Here is a 23202-nt window from a genome sequence, read left to right on the forward strand (position 1 = left end):
ACTTTCCTCACTCTTCTTTCGAGTGTTTCTTATTCCAGGCAGGCTAGCTCTCAAAGTAGACACAGACGGAGCTGAGACCAGACCACGGGTCCGTTCGAACTTCCAGCAGAAGCTCTAGCTACACATTCCTTATGACGTAACGAGCCAAAGCTTAAGCTTACTGGCTGACGTGCGTAATAGGAGGATCGCAGATCGCGTCAGATCGATCACTTCTTCGGAACGTTGTCTTGACCTTTCGCTATTCGCTGCTTTACATATTCAGCTGTGTCGCCAGCTGTGACGAGCATCAGCAGTCTCATCTGATAGGCGAGCAATCTGCTGAGCCGCTATGCTGCCCGTTCTGATCGTCGGGGCGGGTCCGGTGGGACTTCTCCAGGCCCGTTTCCTTTCCAAACTCGGGGGTGAGTCCACCACACCACCATCAGACCCTGATCGAGCGCTGACACACAGTCCCTGTAATACTTCTTGAGCGTCACACTGCCCCTCTTCCCGTCCCCAAAGCTCACTTCCTCTCCCCTCGATCGCTCGAGATCTTTCGCCAATTCGGTATCCCAATCAAGACGATCAGGACATACCCTACGAAACGCGAAGACGCGCGCAACATCCGTTTTGTAACAGACGTCAACCTTAGTGGCGGGAGGGAGATAGGGTGTCTGCCGTTTGATAATGTCGAGGTGGATCAGCTAGGGATATCACCCGAGGTGAGCTTTTCTCAGCATCGCGCGGGAGAAGGTCAAGCTGATTCAGTAGATCCTGCATAACATCCCCCAGCCGGACCTCCAAATTCTCATACGGGGACTTCTGGAGCAAGATGGAAAGGCGGAAATACGCACCGGCTGGACTTGGAAGTCTTACACTGAGGTGAGCCTCTATCGCAAGTTGTAGCTGATCAGATGCTCAGACCGACGACGAGGTCATTAGCACTATAGAGAATACCTATACCGGCGAGCAACAGACCATCAGGTCAAGCTGTATCATTGCGGGCGACGGAACGAATTCCAAGGTACGGCAAGCGGCAGGGATCGAGCTGGACGAGCAGGATGGGCGTGAGTTTGTCGCTTGATCATCAATAGACGTTCGATGGAACTAATGGTACAGCGCAAATGATGAGCCTTCACTTCAGCGCCAACCTCTATCCGGTAGTCAAGGAGCGCACGGCCATGCTGTACTGGATCATGGACCCGGCGGTACAGGGCGTGGTGATAGCGTATGATCTCGGCGGAAACCAGGTGCTGCTGCACCAGTATGACGTGCGTACCCTCCAGACCCAGACGCGACATGGTGATCGTAGCTGACTCTGACAGCCCACAATACATGCTCGCGAGACCTTCACACCGGAGCGATGTCGCGAGATCATCCGCATAGCGCTCGGTTGCGATGTTCCGTTCGACTTTCTCAGCTGCGTCCCGTGGAAGATGAAGTCGCAGGTCGCCAAGACGTATAGCAAGAGCAAGGTCATAGTCGTCGGCGATTCGGCGCACAGCTTTCCACCTACCGGTGGACTGGGTATGAACTCTGGCATCGCTGGTGAGTAGTTTGGCGGAGAGATGGTAATTCTGATGTGCCTCTGTATTGGATTCGGCTGATCCAGTAGATGCACACAATCTCGCTTGGAAGATTGCCCAATCTTACTCCTCCCCTTCCCAAAACCGCCTCTCATCTACCCTTCATACATACGAATCCGAGCGCCGTCCTGTCGGTCTCCGCAACTCTGCTAGAGCCGTCGAATACGGCAGCAAGGTCTTCGGGCTGCTCAAAGCCCTCGGAACCACCGATCCAGACATCGCTACTGCGCGGAAGAACATGTTTGAGCGATTGGCCGATCCAACATGGGACTCGAAGATAGCGGAAATGGTAGCGGAACAGGCGGAGCAGTTCAATTGCGTGAGCTTTCCTTGTGTGCGCATGGCTCGTCCGAAGCTAATGGAGCAGACCAATTTACACCTGGGCTTTGTCTATGAGCCTAACTGGACATTCGAAAACCCAAGCGAGTTCGAGCCGGCTTATCGGAAAGGAGCGCGACTGGGTCACGCTTGGGTCCGACCGAACGAAGATCGCTTGACGGGTCTCGCCCAACCGGTCGACTTTGAGTATATCAAGGACGAGCTGTCGCAGGAAAAGCAGGAGAGCTGGCGGTACTCCATACTCGACCTCGTGCCTATCGACGCGTACCTACTCGTCTGCTCGAGTCAGTCGGCAGCAGGAAAGCAGGGGTGGACTCAGCTGGAGGAAGGCTTACGGGCTGCGGGGAAACGAGTGCGGGTCTTGGCGGCTGGAGAGGACTTCGAGTGGGTAGAGGCCGAGATGGGTGACAGCTGGGAGAGGAGCTATGGCCTGAACCAAGGTGGAGCGGTACTGGTCCGGCCTGACCAGCACATCGAGGCGGTGCTGAGGGGGACGGTAGACATCGCTGAGGTGGTAGGGAGAATCGGGCGGTCATTGATGGATAGAGATTAGATATGCATTGACCACGGACACACTCCGCAGACTTCCCTCTAGGATGATCCAGCGTCTGCTCAATACACTCATGGGAGGCCGTATGTCCACTCTGAAGCCTCGGACATGCCAGATGCATGGCCGAGGCCGAGGCGCGTCGGGAGCCGTTGCGATGACGCATGATCAGGATGACAATGACGGCATGGTTCCGCTTATCGAGCACAAGAAAGTCTTCATGGTCTGCAATGAAAGGGAAGAACTTCGCTCAACCCTGTCGCATCATTCTGCAACTGCGACTTTACACCTACCGCCAATCTCTCGCTAATCATGCCCAGTTCTAGCACTCAAGGCGCCGCTGGCGCTTATCAGTACCCCTCGGGACACCTCGGTCACCTCTCCCCTTCGCAGCAGGCGTCATTTGACCAATTCAAGCAGCTCTGTACCGACCGCAAGGCGTACTCGCCCACGGGTCACGGTCCGAAGGGCGATCTGCCAAGCACCGACGACGTTGCTCTTCTGAGGTTTCTCAGGGCGAGGAGGTTTGACCTGGAGGGCGCGTTCAAGCAGTTCAAGGATACCGAGGAGTGGAGGAAGGAGAACGATATTGAGGGCGTGTATCGCTGGATCGATAGAGAAGAGTATGAGTCGACCAGGCGACTTGTGAGTCCCCGCAAGCTCGTATAGTAAGATCCAAAGCTGATGACAGTACCCGCAATGGATTGGCAGAAGAGACAAGCGAGGTGTCCCAGTCTATGTCTTTGAGGTGGGCAACCTGAACTCCAAAGATATCGCAGCGTACGAGCAGGCGACGAGTCTGAAGTGAGCCCATGCTCATACGTGGAAACGGACATCTACTGATTGGATCAGAGGCACACCTTCGTCCTATACCGGAAAGACCCCCGCAAAACTCCTCCGCCTTTTCGCACTCTATGAGAACCTTACCAACTTCGCCCTCCCCTTCCTCACCTCCGCTACCGACCGTCCATATGCCGACGTAACGCCCATCTCTCAGTCCAACAATATCGTCGATATCTCTGGCGTCGGATTGAAGCAATTCTGGGACCTCAAGACCCACATGCAGGATGCGAGTACGCTCGCGACAGCACACTACCCCGAGACGCTGGACCGGATCTTTGTGAGCTTTCCGCTCAGCCACGGGTCGACTTAGCTAACCCTTAGATCATCGGCGCTCCCTCCTTCTTCCCCACCGTCTGGTCATGGATCAAGAAATGGTTCGACCCCATCGTTGTGTCGAAGATGTTTATCCTCAGCGATGCAGAGGTCCTCCCCACACTCTCGGACTTTATGGAGATCCAGGATATACCCAAAAAGTACGGCGGCCAGCTGGACTACACTTTCGGCCAGATGCCAAATCTCGCGGCCGGCGGTATGGGCGAGATGGTGGAGTGGGCAGAAGGGATGGAGAAGGGCATGCTGCCGGCAGGGCCGATCAAGTGGGAAAGGGCAGAGAATGGCGATATGGTGATGGTCAACGTCGGCAGTGTGGGCGGGGTGGAGAAGCGCGATGTGATTGGCACGGTCAAGAGGCAGTGGGAGGAGGTGCTGTTTCCGGGAAGAAAGGTGCAAGGAACGGCCAACGGCGAAGGGAAGGCTCAGGCTGAAGCCGGCGGAGCGGGGTCAGCAGCATCGACACTGGCTCCGACCGATACTGTCCCGTCCGCTCCCACCTCGGCTGGTCCGCCAGTCAGCGCTTGATCCGTAAGGTACAATGATGATTTAACGAGAACATGATGTTTAGGATGATAGAATATGCTGGATTCAGATACGCTTCGCTCAGCTGTGCAGTCCGGCGTCAAACGCGTGCATGAACGTCATTCCACCCGTCAGCCCCGAAGAGATTATCGACAAGAACTCTATGCATAGCTACACTATTTTGCACATCCACAACCGGATACACTGTGCTTTTGGCTAATGGAAGCCGTTTACCAGGCCTGGGCACCACCGCTGCTTGGTTAGCTCATGTCTCGGGAGAAAGGAGACATATTGACTTACTCAACGAAGTACTCCTGTCCAGTGCAGCTAAGAGGCGATCAGCGGGGTTCCTCGCTTGTATGGATATGACTTACTAAGCACCCATGGTGGAGTCGAGAAGGAGCATGGTCATGTACGCCTGCTCTTCGGGGGTGGAGAAGCGGCCGAGGGGGACAAGGTCCTTCTTCTGCCACTCGAGGAGCTTGGGGTCCATGTGGGCGCTGCTGAGTCAGCTGAGTGTCATATGATTGGGTCGAATAACGCACGTCTGGTCAGTCGCGACGTAACCGGGGCAGAGAGCGTTGACGCGGATACCGTGAGGAGCCCACTGATACTGTCAGCTCCGACTACATGTAATGCAGGCCGAGGGTACTCACCTCAACAGCGAGCTGCTTGACAATGGAGGAAGCGGCAGCCTTGGAGGAGTTGTAGAAGACCTGGTGGATCCCCTTGTTGACGATCTGGGAAGACATGGAGGAGGTGAGGACAATGGAGCCCTTGGTACCGTTCTTGGTCCAAAGGTCGGCGGCAGCCTGGGCGCAAGCGAACTGGCCCCAAACATTGACGTCGTCTGCCGGGATCAGCAGAGATCCAGCAGAAAGAGGAACAGCTACTCACAGACGAACTGGTAGTCCTCCTTCTGCATCTCCAAGGCGTCCTTGACGACCGAGACACCGGCGTTGGCAACGACACCAGTGACGGAGCCGAACTTCTCGTCAATCTCCTTGAAGGTCTTCTTGACGAGCTCGGTGTTTCCGACGTCGCACTTGAAGGCCTCGCACTTGACACCGTGGTCCTTTGCGATCTTGGCCGCTACGTCGGGCGCATCCTTGGCCGAGTTGTAGATGATGGCGACGTTGGCGGACGCCTTGGCGAGGGTCTCGGAGATGGCAAAGCCGATACCTGTGGATCAGAGAGGATCTAAGCGTATCTGTGAGACGGCTCACCCCTGTTACCACCGGTAACGATGATGGTCTGGCCCTGCTACATCAGCTGCTGTCGAGGTGCCGTGGACGAAGCAAGACGTACGGAAAAGTCGACTGCACAAGGATCAGCGATGTTCCGTTCTACAGCTTCGTTCAAAAGCCGAGCTGTACTCACATGAGATACCCATTTTGATTGATTGGTTTGCTATGAAGCTGTTAAGAGAGGTAAGAGTTGATGGGGATGTATGGACAGAGGGTAGATGGTGCGGATAGCCAAGCTGCAAAGTAAGAAGAAAGGAGAGCATCGGTAGGAAAAGCTCAGTGGTGGACACGTCACTAGGTACATTACGTGATCACGACGTCAGCGGCGGCGGCAAAAGGCGGCTGCCTGCTTGCATGCTTCCTGCCAATTGGGCCAACCAAGGGGTTCCAACTACCTGCTGAGAACGTATGTTGCTTCGTTCGAGCCCTCTTACTAATTAGCACAAAGACTCAGAGCGTAATGCTTGATGAGACCCGTTGATCACGAGTGCCTGATAGCCAGTGTCTACTTGTTTTGGCATTTCTGCACGCAAGAGCCACCCTGGTGATATCCTGATCGGTTTATTTCCATCTGATCGGTATATCTCATCTTCCCGCTCGCCCTGACATCGCAAGACGCTCACGACTTACCATGTCCCAATCACGTGCATATGAACAAAGGTACTGAGTGGACCAACAATAGAGGAGACTCGACTATGACAAAGGAGAGGACTCGACTATATCACCAATCAGAGTGCGCTCTGACTATGCTTGACATCTTCACTCAACGTAACATCTTTAAAAGATCATCATGTCAGACGCAGCTCCTATCAAGACGCCCGCGTCCGCTGGTGTGACCCTGCCGAGATCACTGAATCTGCTTCAGACCTCTATCGGAGAACTTTCTAGCCTTCTCGCTCAAGGCGCGATCACGTCTGTGGATCTAGTGAAGGCCTATATGTGTACGTCAGAATTGACATTCAACGCTGACTATTCAGTCAACATTGAGCAGAATAATGTCAACGGCCAAGAACTTCGCGCCATTATACAAGTGGCGCCACTTGACTCAGTGTTGAAGATCGCCGAAGGCTTGGACCGGGAGCGACGCGAGGGGTCTGTCCGAGGTCCCTTGCACGGTATTCCGATCCTAGTCAAAGACAACATTGCGACAGATGTCGAGTTGGGGATGAAGACCACAGCAGGTAGTACTGCACTTCGTAAGTGGACTGTCGCTGTTTGATCTCGGTTGTTGGCTGAAAGTCTTAGAGCAGAGCGTAGTCCCAGGCGATGCTGAGGTCATCAAGCGGCTTCGGAAAGCTGGGGCAATCAGTAAGCCTATGGGCAGGGGGTCAGCGGCTGATGATAGTACTCGCCAAAGCCAATCTCTCGGAATTGTCGAACTTCAAGGGACAGAATACACCGCTCGGATGGTCGGCCGTAGGCGGACAATGTCGGTCTGCCTACGCTGCGGGTACCTCGGCCTGCGGCGGAAGTTCTGCGGGGAACGCCGTGGGACTCAGCGCTGGCTTCGGCGCTGCTGCTCTTTGCACGGAAACCTCGGGATCTCTCGTACGTGTCTCTTCTGCACCACTGGCTCATAGCCTCATGAGCGCAGATTCATCCCGCCAGTCGGGCTGCTTTGTACGGAGTCCGACCAACGACTGGTCTCGTCCCCAGTGACGGGGTGGTGCCCATTAGGTGAGCTACTCTGCAAACATCTCATACTGGATTCTGATGGGATTCTCAGTACATGCCGAGATTCTTTGGGGCCGATGGGATTCAGCGCGGCAGATTGCGCGTTCATGCTGGATGGAATGACGTTCGATGACGGACGGTGAGTCTCTTCGGCTACAGCCCAGAGCTAATGATAGGTACGCCAAAGCCGCAAATATGCCGTTGATGAAGGATCTCAGACTCGGATTGGTGATCAGGAACTTTCTGGAGGAAGCAGACGGACGGGACATTATGCCCGACACCCCGGCCTCTATCGAGACCGAAGTGATAGCTGTGCGATCGGCAGCGGCTCTCATGGCGTCCTCCGGGGCTTCGATAATCGAGGTGAACATGGAAACGAGCTATGAGGATTCCCAGACGCTTGTCAAGAGCGAGGAAGCCCTCTTTCAGAGCGATTTCAAGGAGGACATCAGTGTCTATCTGGGGAATCTGGTGGAGTCACCAATTCTTGATATCGAGGATCTGGTACAATGGCACATTGATCATGCGGTGAGTTTCGATCAGGGGAAATGCCTGATCCTGCAGTCGGTTGAGCTTCCACCCTATGCTCCCTCCCAAAGCCGCCTGATTGCCTCGCTGAGCGCCCCCAGTCGGGATTCTGACGTGTATCGGCACAATCAAGCGATCTCGAAAAAGATCGCCCGTACCAACGGTCTAGATTATATCTTCGACAAATTCAATCTCGATGCCGCTGTGTTTGCGGTGGATCTCGGGCCGGCCCACAAATACGTATCAGCGGCAGGTTATGCACTCGTAAGTGGTCATCATCACCCCTTTTTTGAAGGGCTATACGCAGAGCTTATTCGTCCAGGGGACCGCTCCGCTTGGGTATGCCAATAATGGTGTTCCATTTGGAATTCTCTTTGCTGTCAGGGGAGGCGAGGAGGAGAGGCTCATCAGTATTCTGCAAGTATTCAGTCGCTTATATCTGAAATCTAGCTGATATGTATGTAGGGCCGGATACGAAGCGATCACGCCCAAGCGAAGGATCCCTAGATTACTGCAGTAACATCGACGCGCGCCGGTAGGCTCTGTAGTCTGCATATTTACTGGCTCCAATCATCCGCTGCTCTCAGACATACTTTGTGCCATCGTCGTACTGCTGCCGAGGACCTTCCTTGAGCGAACGTCTCACTCTCCCGGCGACTGTCTTCCCTTCTCGGAACTGTAGCGGTACTGAATCGAGACTAATTTGTTGCCCTATTGTGGAGCGCAGCTGAAGCGGTGATGTGTATGGGCATTACAGCTTGTACGTCTTGAAGGAGACAGTGCTAGCTGTATACAAGCCTAGGGTAGCGAGGTCTATGCTGCTGAACGTTGCTATATCAACGAGTTTACGCTTTACGGCTTAACGTAACCGCCAACCCAGCCAGCTCTCCTCCACGCCGCCCGCCTCGAAGAGCATCGGCTCCTACTCCCTCCTCTCCTACTCTCTCTTCTCATCGTACCGCCCCATCATATCTGGACGGATGAATAGCGTGTAGATCCTCCACAAGAAAGGAGGCACCAACAGAGACACCATCCCCCAAGCCCCATGCTCGCTCAACGCGGCCGTCCTATCCCCATGCTTTAGCGCCTCCCTGACCAAGATCGGGATCAGACACAGCTCGCCGCCTCCCAGTATGACGTATACTGGCCGCCGACACTCGATGCCCGTACGCGTATCGGCGGTCCCGAACCAGAGTGCGGGTGTGAGCGCGCCGATGATGATGCCCGCGAAGAGGCGAGCAAAGAGGATGGTAGAGGGGTTGATGTCCGCTGGCCGAGCTAGGAGGAGAGAGAGGACAGGACGGGTGTGGGTAAGGAGGGGGATGGTACCGAGGTTGAAGAGGGACTCGATGAGGAAGGCTTTGCGAACGGTCGATCCCGAGTGTTGCGGGGAGGGAGTGATGGGGACGCGGTTTGCGGGAGACTTTGACATTGTGACGGCGAAATAAGTGGTAAAAGAAAAGTCTGATGCTGTTGGTAATGCGACTGACAATGCACAAGTGCAATGTCGCTGAGATCGAGCGAAACGGCCTAACGAAGGTCGACCAGTGACGTCAGTATGAATGTGGATCTCGTCTGCGAGGAATGTGGAGGCGGTCCACCACGTACTTGTACTTGTACGGTGTAGAACGCGCAAGCTGCAGGACATGGTCCCGATGAACAAGTCGTGCACCGATGAGATTACATCGACCACTACATATTCTCTAATCGACTCTGACGACACATCACTTCACACCATCTATTTACAAGGCGCATCTATAATTCGGAATCTTCCCTCAACGCCACCTCCTCATCGCACCATCGAAACCGGAACCTCCGAGACCTTGACATCCCCCTCCTCCGGGATGACCGCCTCGCCCTTCTTCTCATCTACGTCTTCATACTGCGCCTCGGCCGATGGGCTATCGGCAGGCCGGTACTCGATCGAACCCGCCGCCTCGGCTTCCCGCTTGAGCCTGGCCGCCCTGGAAGCGCACGCCCTGTGGATCGCATAGGCGAGTGGTGGGGAGAGGATGCAGATAGCGAGAGAGGTAGCATAGCCCTTGGTGAAACGAGGAAGGTCGGTGACCGGGAAGAAAGCGATGCCGAATATGGCGATGGAGACGTTGGAGCCGTAGACCATGGCGTACAGGGTGTAGGCACGGAGCTGATCGTTGTCTCGACACATCTCGTTGGCCCAGCTGTCGAGTCAGCCGGATCGCGAGCATCAATATGTAGTACTGACGCAAAGTTTGTAGCTTGACCGATGTATCCCATGCCAGCCAGATACTGGAGCTTCAGTTACGGTTCTCGCCTACCACGTCGTAGGGGAAGAGACTTACCCAAGCAAAGTATTTAGCAGCCGTCGGGATCTCCCAGACCAACAGAATCGTGGCGGACACGCCTGAGAAGACGGCCATCACGCTGTCAGGTCAGCTTGATGTTCCCAGTCCGACAAAGTGCAAGCTGCAGACTCACCAATTGACCCACCACCTCGACCGCGTGTAGTCAGACCCTCTTCGTCAGCTTGAGGTCCACGAGCCAAGTAGAAGACTTACAGAGGGCGAAGAAGAAGGTGGACGTGATGATGATGGCGGTGGTACCGAGCGGGTAGTAATTGATCTATTATTAGCTCGAGTGGAATGAGGACGCGAGGCTGGAGCAACGTACCTGAGGCACAGTGTACCATCCTGTCCATTTCATCCACAGCTGCATGGGCTGCACATGTCAGTATGAGTTCGACTCCACGACACGGCGGAAACTCACAGTAAAGAGACCACTCCACTCCATGATGGTATTGAAGGAGAACTGGAAGGTAAATGCCCAGAAGCGCCACTCGAAGAAGATGCGCTTGAACGACCCCCAGCTGAGCTTGGTCTGGACGCGCTCGGGCACCCGGTCGATGGCGAGCTGGAGCTCCTCTTTGGACAGCCAGCGGCGCCGGCAGTCTTGAGGTGTGCTGGATGGGTCAGCTGCATGATCATCGCCCTTGACATCAAGACTTACTCGGGGAACGTAAAGAAGCCAAACAGCGCGACCGGGACAGCTGCTCGTGTCAGCTTGAACTTGTGTTGGAACGTGCGTGATCTCACTCATCAGGGTGTTGACAAGGATCATCCACTATGGGCGTCAGCACATTCACACGGTTAGGAGCAGCTCTACTCACACGCCACCCAGACATGCCCAACCTGCCGTTGAGAGTAGTGTAGATCGCACCCTGCATGACGCCTGCGAACAGCCCACCGGTATTCTGACTAGCGGTGAGCAGCGCAGCTCTCTTCCCCAGCTCGGATGGCTTGTACCAGATCCCCAGGACGTAGTGCTACGACATCAGCTAGCCACTGAAGTATACAAGTAGAACTTACGCCACCGGCAAACGAGACTGATTCAAAGATGGCCATGAAGAATCGGAAAATTTGGATCTGGTAGACCTTCGTAGAGACTGCCCTCGTCAGCTCGTGCACGGTCTGGGCACGAAAGAGGACTTACAAGCGACTCCAAGGTTCATCAGGCCCCAGCACATACAGCACAAGGGACTGGCCAGTCAGCTTGACTCTCGCTGGGAAGAGGAGATGTTGGGGGAATATGGGAATTTACAGCCAGATTGACAACCTGATCCGGTTGGAAGAGACGATAAGCGATTGGGGGATACCGCCGACAATGTAGCCGACTGATGGTCAGCCAAGCTCTTCGGGATGTCCGGCACCCGGACAACTTACTCTGGAAGATGGTCTGTGTCACGTTATAGTCCAAGCCAGTAAATCCCACGTCTTCGGCCATGCCTGAGACGTATCTGTGCTTGTCAGCTCGGCTCTGTACTCGAGTTGAACCATGATACATACGCGTTGGTGATGTTCTGGCGGTCGAGGAAGTTCATGAATTGTGAGAGACAGAGATAAGCCAGGAGGACCGTGTCGATCTTGCGGAGGAGGGTGGCCTCCTGCGCACTCGAGGGCTTATCGCCAATGAAGAAGCGGCGGACCTTGGGTGCGAACCCCATCTTGCAATGAGGCGACGGCGGCGGAGTAACTGCTGTGGTGAGGTGATGGTGGTGTTCTGAGATCGTGAGCTGAAGACGGGGCGCTCAGCTGGTGGTCAGGAGGAGATATCAGAAGGTCTTATCGTAGTCAGCAGCTTATATATATTTCGGCGCTCAGTGGGAGTCATCACTCAGTATCAAGCAACAGCACTCGGGCTGCAGCTTCCTGCTTATCATCGGTTGGACCTGCCGAACATGCTAGTCAAGCTCAAGAAGCTCAGTAGACCGCTGCGCAAACCCGAAAGACTAGCGCCAATGCGATCGGACAAGGCCGAAATGGCCGAGAGAGCCGAAGTCCGCCAAGCCGAGGAATGTGCCCAACGATAAGGCCGTTACGATAAGAGGTCGGCGTGCTTCGGCGTGGGTACGTTCGGGCTGATACGCAACGAGTCACGAGGCATGAGGCGGAAGGAAGACAGACATAGCTAGCGCAAGTTGGAATCTGTACGGTCGGCTAAATATCGGACACCTCGGGAAATACGTACTGTACATGCTTCATCGGAATAGGGTCGGTCAAATGTATGCCTCCCCTTCCTCCCCCTCTGGTCCTTCTGCATCCTGTCCCTCACCGGCAGCCTCCGCAGCCTCTGCATCCCTTTCCTGCTCCACAACACTCTCACCTTCGTCGTCCAGCTTGACTCCGCGATAGCCAGCCCGCGGCAGTGATCCGAGCACTTGGACGATGAGGAGACCCCATGTGGCCGCTACTGCCACGCCGAGAAGCTGGATGGAAGTCATTCGCTGGATGGGAGCGGTTAGAGGGGAGAGAATGAGGGAGACGGCAGTGATGAGGGTGAAGATTTGGCGGAGGAACTGCTGTGTCAGCTTGATACCGTTGAGAATGCAACGACTCACCCTGGGTATCTTAGTTGCGAATCTTGGCGCAAGATCGCGATGAGTCGCATCGATCAGGCCAAGGAACAGAATCGCCACACCCAGTCCAGTCGACCAGTACCACCTCGTCCCCTCTTCCACCTGGGTCTCGTCGACAAGATGCTTCGCCCCCGCCGAGGCCAGGAGCAAGGAAGCGACAAGAGGCCAGTGAAAGCTAGTCATTAGCGCCGGATCGACAGGTAGTTGAGTAGAGGCTGAGGACTCACACGCTGAAGCAGATTCCCGAGAACCAGCTGCGGCGTAATGCGTGCTCGTATCTGACATTAGCCTATGCAGGTGATGCAGCTGGGAATCGGAGCTCACTCAGAGTTCGGCTCGGACGGCAGCAATGATCTGCATATTAGCCTGTATTGGAGTACCTTGGCTCGTTTGAGACTCACAAGTAATTCAAGGCCCAAGCTGTCATCATACCCAGCGTCGCACGGCCGAACTTCACAGAGAGCCCGAGATCCTTCTTTGACGCGGTGTAGAGTAGGTTCATGATGAGCTCGCCAAGAACAATGACTTTAATCAGCGCCAGTCATGAACCGCAACGAGATTGCTCACCGAGAAAGGCTGAATACCGCTCGATAGCATGCTCGATGTTCATGGCTATCTCATAAGCACGGCTGCCTGGAAGATCGTCATTGGGACTCACCTGGGATCCGGATTCCAGGTTTGAGCTTCGGCATGCTCCACCACCGGACCTTGACCTTTCCGTCTCGTCTCGCCTGCCATCTGCCGACAATGTTCCATACCAGCAGATCGACCCTGACGACATCGAATACCAAGCCTAGCGTGGCGAGGATGATGTGCATGTGGCGATGCTTGGTCCAAAGCAGCGGGAGATATAGGAACATCGGGATCAGGACAGCTACCGCTTGGAGGATCTGAGAGGATCGGAAGTCCGGGAGACGATACGCATAGAGCAGAAGGATGATGACTAGGCGTCAGCTTAATGCTCCCTGTCTGCAAAAGTGTGAGTTACCCCGCGTGAGCTTGATGATCAGCCAGAAAGCTGCTGCGTAGTGGACGGCATAGTGATCTGACACCTTCGAGACTTCGAGGCGCACAGCCGAGGCATTGGCGGAGTACCCAAGGATGGTGATTGTGCCAATCAAGATCCAAAACCGATGTAGCAACTGACGATCAGCTTGACACATTTTATCGAGGTCGAGACCTACGTCGTCGGTGCCTGACAGGTTCGAATACTTGCGTGCCTCCTCCCAGATACTCCAACTGGGCCAGAAGACCAGCACGAAGCGGACGACAGCGGGCCAGCCGGGTTCCGAGATCGCTTCCTCAGCTGAGTGGTCAGTCGGGGCGCCTTTATGAGACTAGTCTGTACTATCCCCGCAGGCCTACGATCTCCGAGCTAGGCCGAAATAGCTCACCCAGTTGGTGAATGACCGCCACGTAAAGCAGATCGAAGAAGAGCTCGAATCGGGGCGTCTCGCGCGGAGTGGGCTCGCGGTGTATCTTGCCCTGACTCATTAGCTACACCCGTGACCAGCTTGCAGATGGGACTTACGGCGTCAATCCACTATATCGTCAGTCGTGAGCTGCTACGCTACAGCACAGAGGTCACTCTGCTGACCTGGCGTATAATCCAGGGACGAAACAGCTCCGAAATGTAATTGGCGCGTGGTTCAGGTTCGCATTCTTCCCCATGGTAGATGACATGGCCGGCTGGGCCAAACTTGGCTGCCGGATGATCTTCTCTGTCCTCTCTCATCGACATCGTGAGGTGCACGTTGCAAGACGAGGGTAATGTAGGTCAACGCGATCGCGAAAGCACTTTCGAAGCAAAGATGCCATCGCGTCCGTCATGATTGAAGCGGTCGAGAACATCACGGCATGGCCCTGCTCCGCGCGGGGCCCCACAACTCTCCCTTGCAAGCTAAGCTGGGGAGTCATGGAGACACGACGCGGTCAAATGTCCGTCGCACCATCGTGTTACCGAGCTGGCTGCAGGACTTCGTGAAGACACGATCCTATACCTCTACATGGTGGTCAGCGAGGATGTAGGAGCTCGATAATGTCGGCCGAAGCGGCCTCACGATTCCTAGACGTCATCAGCATTCCTGCAACCTAAACGGCTATATCCGTTGCGGTCTGCACGGTAAAACGCGGATGGCGGATATGGATTTGCTGCAAGATCAGCTGACCTCTCCAGCTCCACACCACCATACCCATGACCAGCTGACCAGCCATGACCGCGCCTTTGCGGGACCCCTAATAAGGCCTGAGCATCTTCGGGGCGTCTTCGGGCCGGGCGAATGGAGACGGGCCCATCGGGCCGCGGATGTCGGCCTCAGCGCTCAGCAGCCCTTGCCCACCTCTGACTTATATGATGAGCAGATCGACAGGCTTGTCCCCTGCCCCCCTCCTCCCGCTCACTTTTCCTGGCGAGACCTACGACAGAAGCCCTCCAATATGCCTTCCAGAGCTACAGGGACCGACAAGAAAGCCCAGGTAGAGCATGTCGACCACCCCATCCCAACCGCATCGCCGAATGCAGATGTCGAAGGCGGCAAGACACTTCCCGCTGCCTTCGGCGCCATCGACGAGGAGACGGCCAAGTATCTCAATCCCGACATTGTGATCGACGAAGAGACCAATCAGCGGATCAAGTCAATGGTGCGTTCGGTTAGGTCAGAGAACGAAGCCAGACTTGCCGCTGATCCGCACAGCTCAACCGCCGGATTCTGCCGTTCCTCATTATCACTTACTTCTTCCAGACCTGTACGTTGCCTTTGTGATCATGGACTATCTCGCTGATTTGCTACAGTCGATAAAGGAACCCTTGCCTTCTCCTCCATCATGGGGATCCAAAGAGATGTCGGACTGGTAGGCCAGCAGTACGCTCTGCTCGGCACGATTCTTTACGTTGGGATCCTGGTCGGCGAAGTCAGTACACCCTACTCCTGGTCCCTGGTCTTCACTGACTCGCAGATCCCTGCTAATCGCATCATCCAGCTCTTCCCCATCGCCAAATTCCTCGGCGTACTCATCATCCTCTGGGTAGGTTGACTAAGCTTTACATTGAGATGGGGCTGATTCAAAGGGTATTCTGGTCATGTGCCATGCGGCATGTAAGACTTGGTCAGGGCTTATGGCTGTCAGATTCCTGCTCGGGCTCTTTGAGAGGTGCGTCACAGCCGGATCTAGCTGACGCCAGCGCGGTTCAGCCCTGCTTGATGACCCTTACCGTCATGTATTATCGGCGAGAGGAACACCCAACAATCATTAGTTACTGGTGTGTCGCCCCTTGATCTCCCCCGACTGCTGCGGCAGTAGGATAGGCTTAGCTGACGAAACAAGGTACTGCCAGCAGGGCGTCCAGGTCAGTACCCATCAAGGATAGGCTGATACAAATTGCATAGAAAGCTGACGTGTGCAGCTTGGGGTGGCCGGATTGCTTGCCTACGGCTTGACCTATATTGAGAACGCCGCAATCTACTCTTGGCAAGCGTTATTCCTGATCGTCGGAGGTGAGCTCCTCCTACCTGGTGTGGGAGGTTTTGGTGAGGCGTCTCCGAGAGTGTAGGGAGGGACGGATACGAAGCCTTGACGTCACGCAGAAGCAGAGCGGGGCAGCATGGGGACACGGATCTTGCAAGAGCCAGGTCGCTAACGATACAGGTCTCACTGTCATCTGGGGCTGCTTGATTCTGGTCTTCTTGCCGGACTCACCTATGCGCGCCAAGTGCTTTGACGAGGAGACGAAGACTCTGATCCTGGAGCGATTGCGCGTGAATGAGCTGGGTGTGCAGGATAAACGCTTCAAGTGGGAGCAGCTACGAGAGGGTATGTCTCCCGCTTACCTTGAAGACACGCTAGCTTACACCTTCAGCCTTCAAAGACCCAGTCGTCTGGCTATACCTCCTCATGCAGTTCACCTGCTTCCTCATTGTTGGTTCCCTCGCTGTATTCTCCAACATCATCGTCAACGGTCTGGGCTTCTCGGTACGCCAGACACAGCTCTTGAACCTCGCTCAAGGAGGTTGGAGTGTCTTGATTTACATCAGTGAGTCCTTGTCGAGGATCGTGTCCGGTATCTCAGAGCTGATGGGAAGGCTCTGCTTGGTTGGCTCGATGGACGAAACAAACAATTCTGGTCTTGATCTGCTTTATGAGTGAGCTCCTTGATGTCGCTTGTCGTCAATCTTCCAGGCTAATGGTCCAGTTGTCGCGCTCGTCGGCACTATCGTCCTCAACGCTGTCGCCGTTACGCCAGCTACTGCCGCTGGGCTGCTTATAGCTTTCTGTGAGCCGCTACTCATGTACCAAGAAGCAGGTCCCAGCTGACTCCCCAGATCTCGCCAACTGCTGTATCGTGTCTGGGAACCTCCTCTGGTCGCTGGTGACCCGCAACATAGCTGGACAGTCCAAGAAGGTCACTACGTACACCTCGGTGAGTCTCCGTTCAGGGGTGGCAAACCGATGCACCTGCTGATGCGCAGATGTTCATCATGTTTGCAGCTGGCAATATGGTCGGACCACAGATCTTCCAGTCCTTTGATGGGCCGAGGTATCATACGGCGTTCAGCGTGCACATCGCGCTCTACGGCCAGTCCTGCGCAGAAGGGCTTGGTCCCAGTCAGATCGTGGCCGTGCTGATCAATCAGCGCTCTTCATCGTCACTGCGATACTACTGCGCTTCGTCCTCATGCGCCGCAATTCAGTCCGGCGCAAGGCGCAAGCAGAGGTCGAGGGGAACATGACGCAGCTCTCTGCACGGGATCCCCAAACTGTAAGTTCATATTCCCTCTCGGGCTCGGGAGCTACGCTGATTTCGCAGGCCGAGATTGTCCAGCACGACGCTGCGTTCGCAGATCTGACCGATCTCGCGAACACCCGATCGTTCCGATACATGTACTGAGGGACTGGTGGTATGTACTTATGGAGGGGTATGGAGGCCTCGTTGTATTCCGTCAGACATCAATCGCACGACTTGTAAGCGTGGGGCAGCTTTGGATACTGAGGTCAGTACGAGCACATGCACGCTGCTTCCACAGTGTCCTGTTCTCGAGCAATCTGCCGGACAAGTACTGAGCACCGACGCTGACCGTGGACGCTCCTTGTCGCTCTTCCCCGCAGATTTCGAGTCATGGCAGCACAGCGAGAGTGTCCACTGCTGGCAGAGCGATGATTCCGCCTGCCTGAGCTTAAGTTCGGGCGAAACTTTCAGCCTGACGAGGACGGACGAGAAGCGAAAGCTTATGATCGGACTCAACTCAAAGGGGTCCTCTGACTACCCCGCTGAGCTCGGAGCTCGGACCCCGAACTACTGCTCACAGATCGCACTTAACCTTAGCTTCGAGCGAGGGGAGTTACCTATCTACGCCGCGCCATCCCATCCACCATAAGCGGCACCATCAGCAGCCAGCCGAGTCTCTACATTCATACCTCAGCCTCACAAGCAACATGGTCTATATCATTCACGGTCACATTATCTCATCAGTACGTGTATCCGTCTTTCCCATGGCGACGATCGCGCCGGGAGTAGCTGTCGGCTGTCGCCACGAGCTGATCACCAGTGTACCGCGCGCGTCGTTGTGTCCTTCTTGGCGATGGGTCTTGAGCTCCAGAAGGGTGAGTCTAGTATTGAGCTCAATCAGACGGACCTGCAAGCTGATGAGCAAGACTTCAAGATTGACCAGGCCGACTTCTCGCAGCTCAAGTCCCCTGCCTGGCTGGAGCATCAACCTTTCGGCCAGCTCCCGTATCTCGTCGACACCGAAACCGGCGTCGAGATCTTTGAGACGCGAGCCATGATCCGATGTGAGTTCACAGCAGGGTTCCTCACTGACATCCAGATGTTGCCAGTCGAGTCAAGTCACCCCTCCAACCTACTGCTGACGGGGACTTGGCCGCCTACGCCCGATACGAGCAAGCTGCGCAGAACGAAGTTACCCAATTCATGGGTCCGACGGACGCTATGGCGCATGAGATAGGCTCAATGTCGAAGTAAGCCGTCTCATCCTTGATCAGCCCTGGACCTTGCTGACCGACAGCCACGCGGATATTGCCACAAACGAGCTCATCCGCAAGCAGAAAGCGGTCCTTGCCAAGAAACTCGAGGGGTATGAGCGTATCTTGTCCAAGCATAATTACCTCGATGGTGATGTCTTGACTCTGGCTGATCTGGCTCACCTCCCGTATGGTGCGATCGCTGCTAAGGTGAGTGATACATGAGCTGTTGACGAGCGGGGCTGACAGCAAGTTTGGCGTCGCCCCTGGCCTCGTAGATGGGTCGCTCCCAAATGTCGCGCGGTGGTGGAAGGAGCTCGAGTCGCATCCTGCTTGGCTCAATACCAAGGACCTTGGTCACAGTAGCTAGCTGTTTGCTAGGATCTTGGATGGAATCAGATGGAATAGATAGGTTCTTGCACTGCTTATGACTTCCAGCTCTAGAACTCTACACAGCCTGTGCCACCCGGATTCCATCGCCGCTAGTGCAGCAGCAAACTGCCATGTCCACCATCTTATCTGAGGCAGCAGCAACTACCCACATCACCAAGCCCGACAAGCGAGAGGCTTTGTTGAGCCCGCACCTTTCCCCTTCGAGGGTTAAGAGCGCATCCTGTCCAAGCAGAGGTACCTCGGCGGTGACGCTTTGACCCTTGTTGATCTCGGTCATCTTCCGTACGGCTCCTTGAGTGTAAAGGTGAGTGCAGAGATCAGTCGTCAAAGAGGTCACGCTCATGTCTGGTTCGGCGTTGCTCAGGGCCCAGGGCCTCACGGACGGATTGCTCCCGAGCGTGGCGCGGTGGTGGAAGAAGCTCGAGGCTCATCCAGTCCGGTCAGCTTCTATAGTACTGGCTGGAGCAGTACATGGGTCACGCAGTGATTGGATTGTCGATGCGCCGCGCCCAACCAAGGAGCCAAACAGTCCCAACGGAAAGGCTTATCTGAGCTGATGCCACGCTGCCGCATGGCTGATCTTATCTCCGCTATCGCCGGGCTTGGCGGGACTATTTTTAACTCCTATGACTTGTCGACCATCACGCCATTCCTCCGCCATCGCCGACTGCCTCTTTGATCCTTTTTTTCCTAATGCAGAAGGCAGTAGAGCGGAAAGAAGAGCTTTCGGGATCGCTTCGGGGTAGTCAGATGCAGGCGTCTGAGAAGATCGGCGCTCCGGTGACGAGCTATGACCCAATCCGCGGGTCCCGGCTCAGGCTCAGACTGACTGACCGGCACTGATCTGCGTGTGTTTTGGTTTCATCGAATGCCACCATATAGGCAGCGACCGACATCCGCGTCTTCTTGGCTTTCCCCCCTTCCACCTCCCCTTCATCGACAACCATGCTTGGGTCAAAAATCGATCATCTGGCGGCTGAGACCGCTGACAAGGTCACATACGACGAGCAGGGCAAGAAGGTCGAGACCCACACCACTGTCGTCGACCCCTTCGAGGCTCTCCGGCTCGAGGAGGAGAACCACCAGATCAAGTTCAGGACGCTATCATGGCAAAAGACGACACTGCTCCTCTTCGGCGAGTATGTTTGTTTGGCTATCCTCGCCTTGGCTTGGAGCTGGAGTGTGCTCGGATGGGTCTGCGGCTTCTTCATCACCTTTGGGCTCGGCGCCATCACCTGGTGTAAGTAAAAAAAAACTGCTCGTCCGGCCTGAGCTGACACTCCAGACACCAGCTACATCCTCTGGCAATTCTGCATGAAACATCCGGAAGTCCGAGACATCTGCGACATCGCTGCTCTGCTTTTCGTAAGTCCTGGCCACCTCTCGCTCCCCCTAGTACGGCTCAAGCTGATGCCTTAGCCATGGTGCCCTCGGATAGCCTTCGAGGCTACGGCCGTCATGCTTCTCCTGAACAACATCTTCCTGAGTGCGTCTCCCGCTCACCAAGTCATCACATCGCTCACCTCTCAGTCGGTTTCCACGTCTTCACCGGCGCCAAGATCCTCAACACCCTCTCCGACTCGTCGATCTGCACCGTCGCCTTCCAGGCAATCTCTGCGATCATCGGTATCCTCGTCTCACTCCCACGCACTCTCAACCACATTTCTACCATGTCGGTGGTTTCGGCGATCTGCATGGGCATCGCCATCATCCTGAGCTTGGTCTACGCCGGTATCGAGGCCAACCCGCTTTACGGCTACGGCGGCAACTACCCCACTCTCGGACCCGTCAAGACCTCAGTCGGACTACCCAACGGTGGACCTGGCTTTGTTGATGGTCTTAACGCTGTCCTCAAGTAAGTGACCCTGGGCGACAATGCTGACTTTAGCATCACCTTCTTGTGGATTGGCCAGATCCTTTACCCCTCATTCATCGCCGAGATGAAGGAGCCCAAGGACTTCCCCAAGGCGCTTGCCGCCCTCACCGGTCTCCAGCTCATCCTCTTCACCGTCACCGCTGCGGTCGGATACTACTACATGGGCCAGTACTCCACCGCACCGTCCATCGGATCGCTCCTTGAGCCATGGGCGCGCAAGTCGGCCTTTGCGTTCGTTCTCGTTCCTACCGTTGTCATTGGCGCCATCTACTCGAACGTTGCTAGCAAGTTCCTCTTCAGGCGGATACTCGGCAACAACTCGAAACACGCGCATAGCCACAGCTTGGTCGGCTGGAGCGTATGGACCGGGATCGTCGTGTTCATCTGGGTCCTGGCTTTCGTCCTTGGAAAGTGAGTCTGGGCAACACGCTGTGCGAGAGTTCTTGCTGATGATCAGCGTCATTCCAAGTATGGGCGACTTCCTGGGCATTATGTGAGTGTGCCCTGAAGGCTGTCCTCGATGTCCTTGGCCTGTGCTGACCTACAGGTCCGCTGCGTTCGACTCGTTCTACGGCTTCATCTACTGGTCGGTCGCCTACTACCACCTCAACAAGGGGCGCCTCTTCGCCGGCCCCAAGATGATCACCTTTACCATGATCAACATCCTCATCTTCGTCCTCGGCCTCTTCATGCTCGGCCCCGGATTATATACCAGTGTACAGGCGATTGTCTTGGCTTAGTGAGTGATGGAGTTCCCCCATTCGAGACCAAGCTGACAACGTCAGTTCCGGCTCCGTCCGGACAGCCTTCACTTGCGCTTCAAACGCTTTGTAATCAACGTTGTACAATCTACCATCTTTCTACTCAACATAGGGTAGCGTGCATTCAGGAGAGGGGGAAGTGGGCATGGGTCTGATCACTATACACGGGAAGAGTTTGGGATTCATGCATTCAACCTGCTGATTTGGACGTCAGATGCGCCGTGGACTCGAGACGTTGCTGAAGCGGTTCGGGTGCCGCGATGTGCGCAGCGTGCAGCATGTCTCAGATCTTGCCGACCAAGACCACCGGGAGCGATAGAAGCGGGATCCGGTGCCGCCGAGGGCCGAGGGCCGCGCCGAAGGGTCGAGAGGGTCAGGAACGTGTGAACCTTATACCGGTTGCTGATTGAGACTGAGTGGAGCTGTGCGGAAGAGGCGATGGAGGAGGATAAAATAGGAGGATAGGCGGAGGCGGAGCCGAGGGGCGCGGAGGCAAAGGGTGTGATAGTGCTGCGGATGAGGCTTGCAACTGCTTGAAGTAGTAAGATGTGTGAGCTGAAACGTGATTAGAGTGGGACCCCCCTTTTGTTTGATAGGTTAAGGTGACCCTGAACTAAGCATAGCTTGTTGGTGGCGCCGCGTTGAATGTCTCCGCGCCGTCGCGCCGTGTCGCGCTCTCCCCCTCTCAGCCTATATCCTTCCGCTCTACCCTATAAAGACAGATAGCTCGCCCCCACCTCGTGACTCCCCCACGCTCATTTACTCTACCAACACAGTCACCAATTACCAAACAATCAATCATTACCAAGTGAGTCCGAGCGTGTCAACGCGTCGTCCTCAGCAGCACTGCCCTCCTTTCGTTCCCATCAGCCTATCGCATTGGCTGACATACCAGAATGTTCGGCAAGACCACCCTCGTCGCCCTCGTCGGCGCTCTCAGCGCCTGTGAGTATCTATGGCCCGCTCGGTCGTCTCGGCGCTGACTTCTCAGCCGCCAACCAGGTCTCCAACCTCATGACCCGGTCCGAGCACGCCCCCTTCCTTGCGCGCCAGATCACTCCCGCCCAGATCCCCCAGGCGTGCCAGTCCCAGTGCACCTCGGCGCTCAACATCTACCAGGCGTGCACCTCGGGCGACACCAACACCTGTCTCTCGGTCTGCCAGCCGAGCAACTACTCCAACTTTGTCGGCTGTCTCCAGTGTGTCCTTAGCAACACCCCTGGGGTCTCGTCCTCGGAGGTCTCATCCCTCAACGCCGTCCTCGGTCAGCTTGCCGGCGCGTGCTCCCAGGCCGGTCAGGCCGTGAGCAGCACCGCTCTCTCTGCCGGGTGAGTAGACCCACCCAACTTATTGTTGGGCTGCACTGATTCTCAGTTCCGCGTCTCGCTCCGCTAGCGCTTCGGGTTCCTCGGGCGTTGCGACCGCGTCTGCGTCTGCGACATCCAGGTCCGCTTCGGCGTCGTCCGTCTCGGGCTCCGCTTCCGGCGCCCTTGCTTCGATCAGCAGCGTCATCAACGTGAGCCCTTCGCTATACCCACCACGAGCAAGTGCTGACGGTTAGTCCGCCTCCAGCTCGGTTGCTGCTGTCGCCTCCTCCTCCCGCGCTGCCGGCCAGGCCGTCGCCGCCCTTCCCCAGGGTCTCCAGTCTGTGGTCGCTGGCCTCGTCGGTATCGCCGCCGGTGTCGCGTACGTCCTTTGAGCGAGCTG

The 23202-nt window shown here is 55.8% G+C and overlaps 9 protein-coding genes across 9 annotated transcripts; 7 read left to right on the forward strand and 2 right to left on the reverse strand.

Moving 5' to 3' along the window:
- Positions 1-328: 328 nt before the first annotated feature.
- MKK02DRAFT_36994 (FAD binding domain-containing protein) lies at positions 329-2457 on the forward strand (the record flags this gene model as incomplete). The annotated part of the gene is made up of 8 exons (XM_053089537.1): positions 329-401; positions 451-701; positions 751-861; positions 902-1046; positions 1099-1250; positions 1305-1527; positions 1595-1884; positions 1933-2457. 8 exons carry the CDS (start codon positions 329-331, stop codon positions 2455-2457), a joined length of 1770 nt encoding a protein of 589 aa, XP_052945853.1.
- Positions 2458-2763: 306 nt separating this feature from the next.
- On the forward strand, positions 2764-4734 carry MKK02DRAFT_36995 (CRAL-TRIO domain-containing protein; the record flags this gene model as incomplete). Its single annotated transcript, XM_053089538.1, has 5 exons — positions 2764-3096; positions 3143-3255; positions 3304-3571; positions 3616-4017; positions 4705-4734. The coding sequence occupies 5 exons, from the start codon at positions 2764-2766 to the stop codon at positions 4732-4734; spliced, it is 1146 nt and encodes a 381-aa protein (XP_052945854.1).
- A 1452-nt stretch (positions 4735-6186) lies between these two features.
- Positions 6187-8052, forward strand: MKK02DRAFT_33357 (amidase signature domain-containing protein; the record flags this gene model as incomplete). Its single annotated transcript, XM_053088704.1, has 9 exons — positions 6187-6337; positions 6374-6592; positions 6642-6704; positions 6742-6944; positions 6991-7073; positions 7123-7209; positions 7247-7598; positions 7635-7862; positions 7921-8052. The coding sequence occupies 9 exons, from the start codon at positions 6187-6189 to the stop codon at positions 8050-8052; spliced, it is 1518 nt and encodes a 505-aa protein (XP_052945855.1).
- A 1335-nt stretch (positions 8053-9387) lies between these two features.
- Positions 9388-11577, reverse strand: MKK02DRAFT_27707 (major facilitator superfamily domain-containing protein; the record flags this gene model as incomplete). Its single annotated transcript, XM_053087385.1, has 15 exons — positions 9388-9778; positions 9823-9866; positions 9920-10001; positions 10056-10092; positions 10136-10199; positions 10248-10295; positions 10326-10536; positions 10584-10623; positions 10670-10697; positions 10744-10899; positions 10943-11019; positions 11067-11113; positions 11175-11247; positions 11297-11370; positions 11420-11577. The coding sequence occupies 15 exons, from the start codon at positions 11575-11577 to the stop codon at positions 9388-9390; spliced, it is 1530 nt and encodes a 509-aa protein (XP_052945856.1).
- Positions 11578-12129: 552 nt separating this feature from the next.
- Positions 12130-14230, reverse strand: MKK02DRAFT_44782 (bacterial low temperature requirement A protein-domain-containing protein; the record flags this gene model as incomplete). Its single annotated transcript, XM_053093079.1, has 12 exons — positions 12130-12429; positions 12472-12664; positions 12717-12767; positions 12814-12843; positions 12891-13014; positions 13057-13101; positions 13148-13432; positions 13478-13631; positions 13674-13795; positions 13884-13974; positions 14021-14032; positions 14087-14230. 12 exons carry the CDS (start codon positions 14228-14230, stop codon positions 12130-12132), a joined length of 1551 nt encoding a protein of 516 aa, XP_052945857.1.
- A 695-nt stretch (positions 14231-14925) lies between these two features.
- On the forward strand, positions 14926-17374 carry MKK02DRAFT_25161 (allantoate permease; the record flags this gene model as incomplete). The annotated part of the gene is made up of 16 exons (XM_053086996.1): positions 14926-15129; positions 15183-15234; positions 15281-15399; positions 15445-15513; positions 15557-15639; positions 15671-15748; positions 15814-15835; positions 15893-15983; positions 16135-16299; positions 16346-16519; positions 16569-16628; positions 16679-16759; positions 16809-16906; positions 16956-17085; positions 17121-17245; positions 17294-17374. 16 exons carry the CDS (start codon positions 14926-14928, stop codon positions 17372-17374), a joined length of 1632 nt encoding a protein of 543 aa, XP_052945858.1.
- Positions 17375-18065: 691 nt separating this feature from the next.
- On the forward strand, positions 18066-18835 carry MKK02DRAFT_26943 (uncharacterized protein; the record flags this gene model as incomplete). The annotated part of the gene is made up of 4 exons (XM_053087279.1): positions 18066-18276; positions 18312-18456; positions 18510-18679; positions 18744-18835. The coding sequence occupies 4 exons, from the start codon at positions 18066-18068 to the stop codon at positions 18833-18835; spliced, it is 618 nt and encodes a 205-aa protein (XP_052945859.1).
- A 968-nt stretch (positions 18836-19803) lies between these two features.
- On the forward strand, positions 19804-21568 carry MKK02DRAFT_44784 (transmembrane amino acid transporter protein-domain-containing protein; the record flags this gene model as incomplete). Its single annotated transcript, XM_053093080.1, has 8 exons — positions 19804-20098; positions 20144-20223; positions 20278-20344; positions 20389-20713; positions 20747-21145; positions 21192-21227; positions 21282-21473; positions 21520-21568. 8 exons carry the CDS (start codon positions 19804-19806, stop codon positions 21566-21568), a joined length of 1443 nt encoding a protein of 480 aa, XP_052945860.1.
- Positions 21569-22391: 823 nt separating this feature from the next.
- Positions 22392-23194, forward strand: MKK02DRAFT_44785 (uncharacterized protein; the record flags this gene model as incomplete). Its single annotated transcript, XM_053093081.1, has 4 exons — positions 22392-22440; positions 22487-22823; positions 22870-23011; positions 23057-23194. The coding sequence occupies 4 exons, from the start codon at positions 22392-22394 to the stop codon at positions 23192-23194; spliced, it is 666 nt and encodes a 221-aa protein (XP_052945861.1).
- Positions 23195-23202: the final 8 nt, after the last annotated feature.

This window comes from Dioszegia hungarica (genome assembly GCF_025882075.1).
Source record: "Dioszegia hungarica strain PDD-24b-2 chromosome Unknown MKK02contig_8, whole genome shotgun sequence".
NCBI classification, from domain to species: Eukaryota; Fungi; Basidiomycota; class Tremellomycetes; order Tremellales; family Bulleribasidiaceae; genus Dioszegia; species Dioszegia hungarica.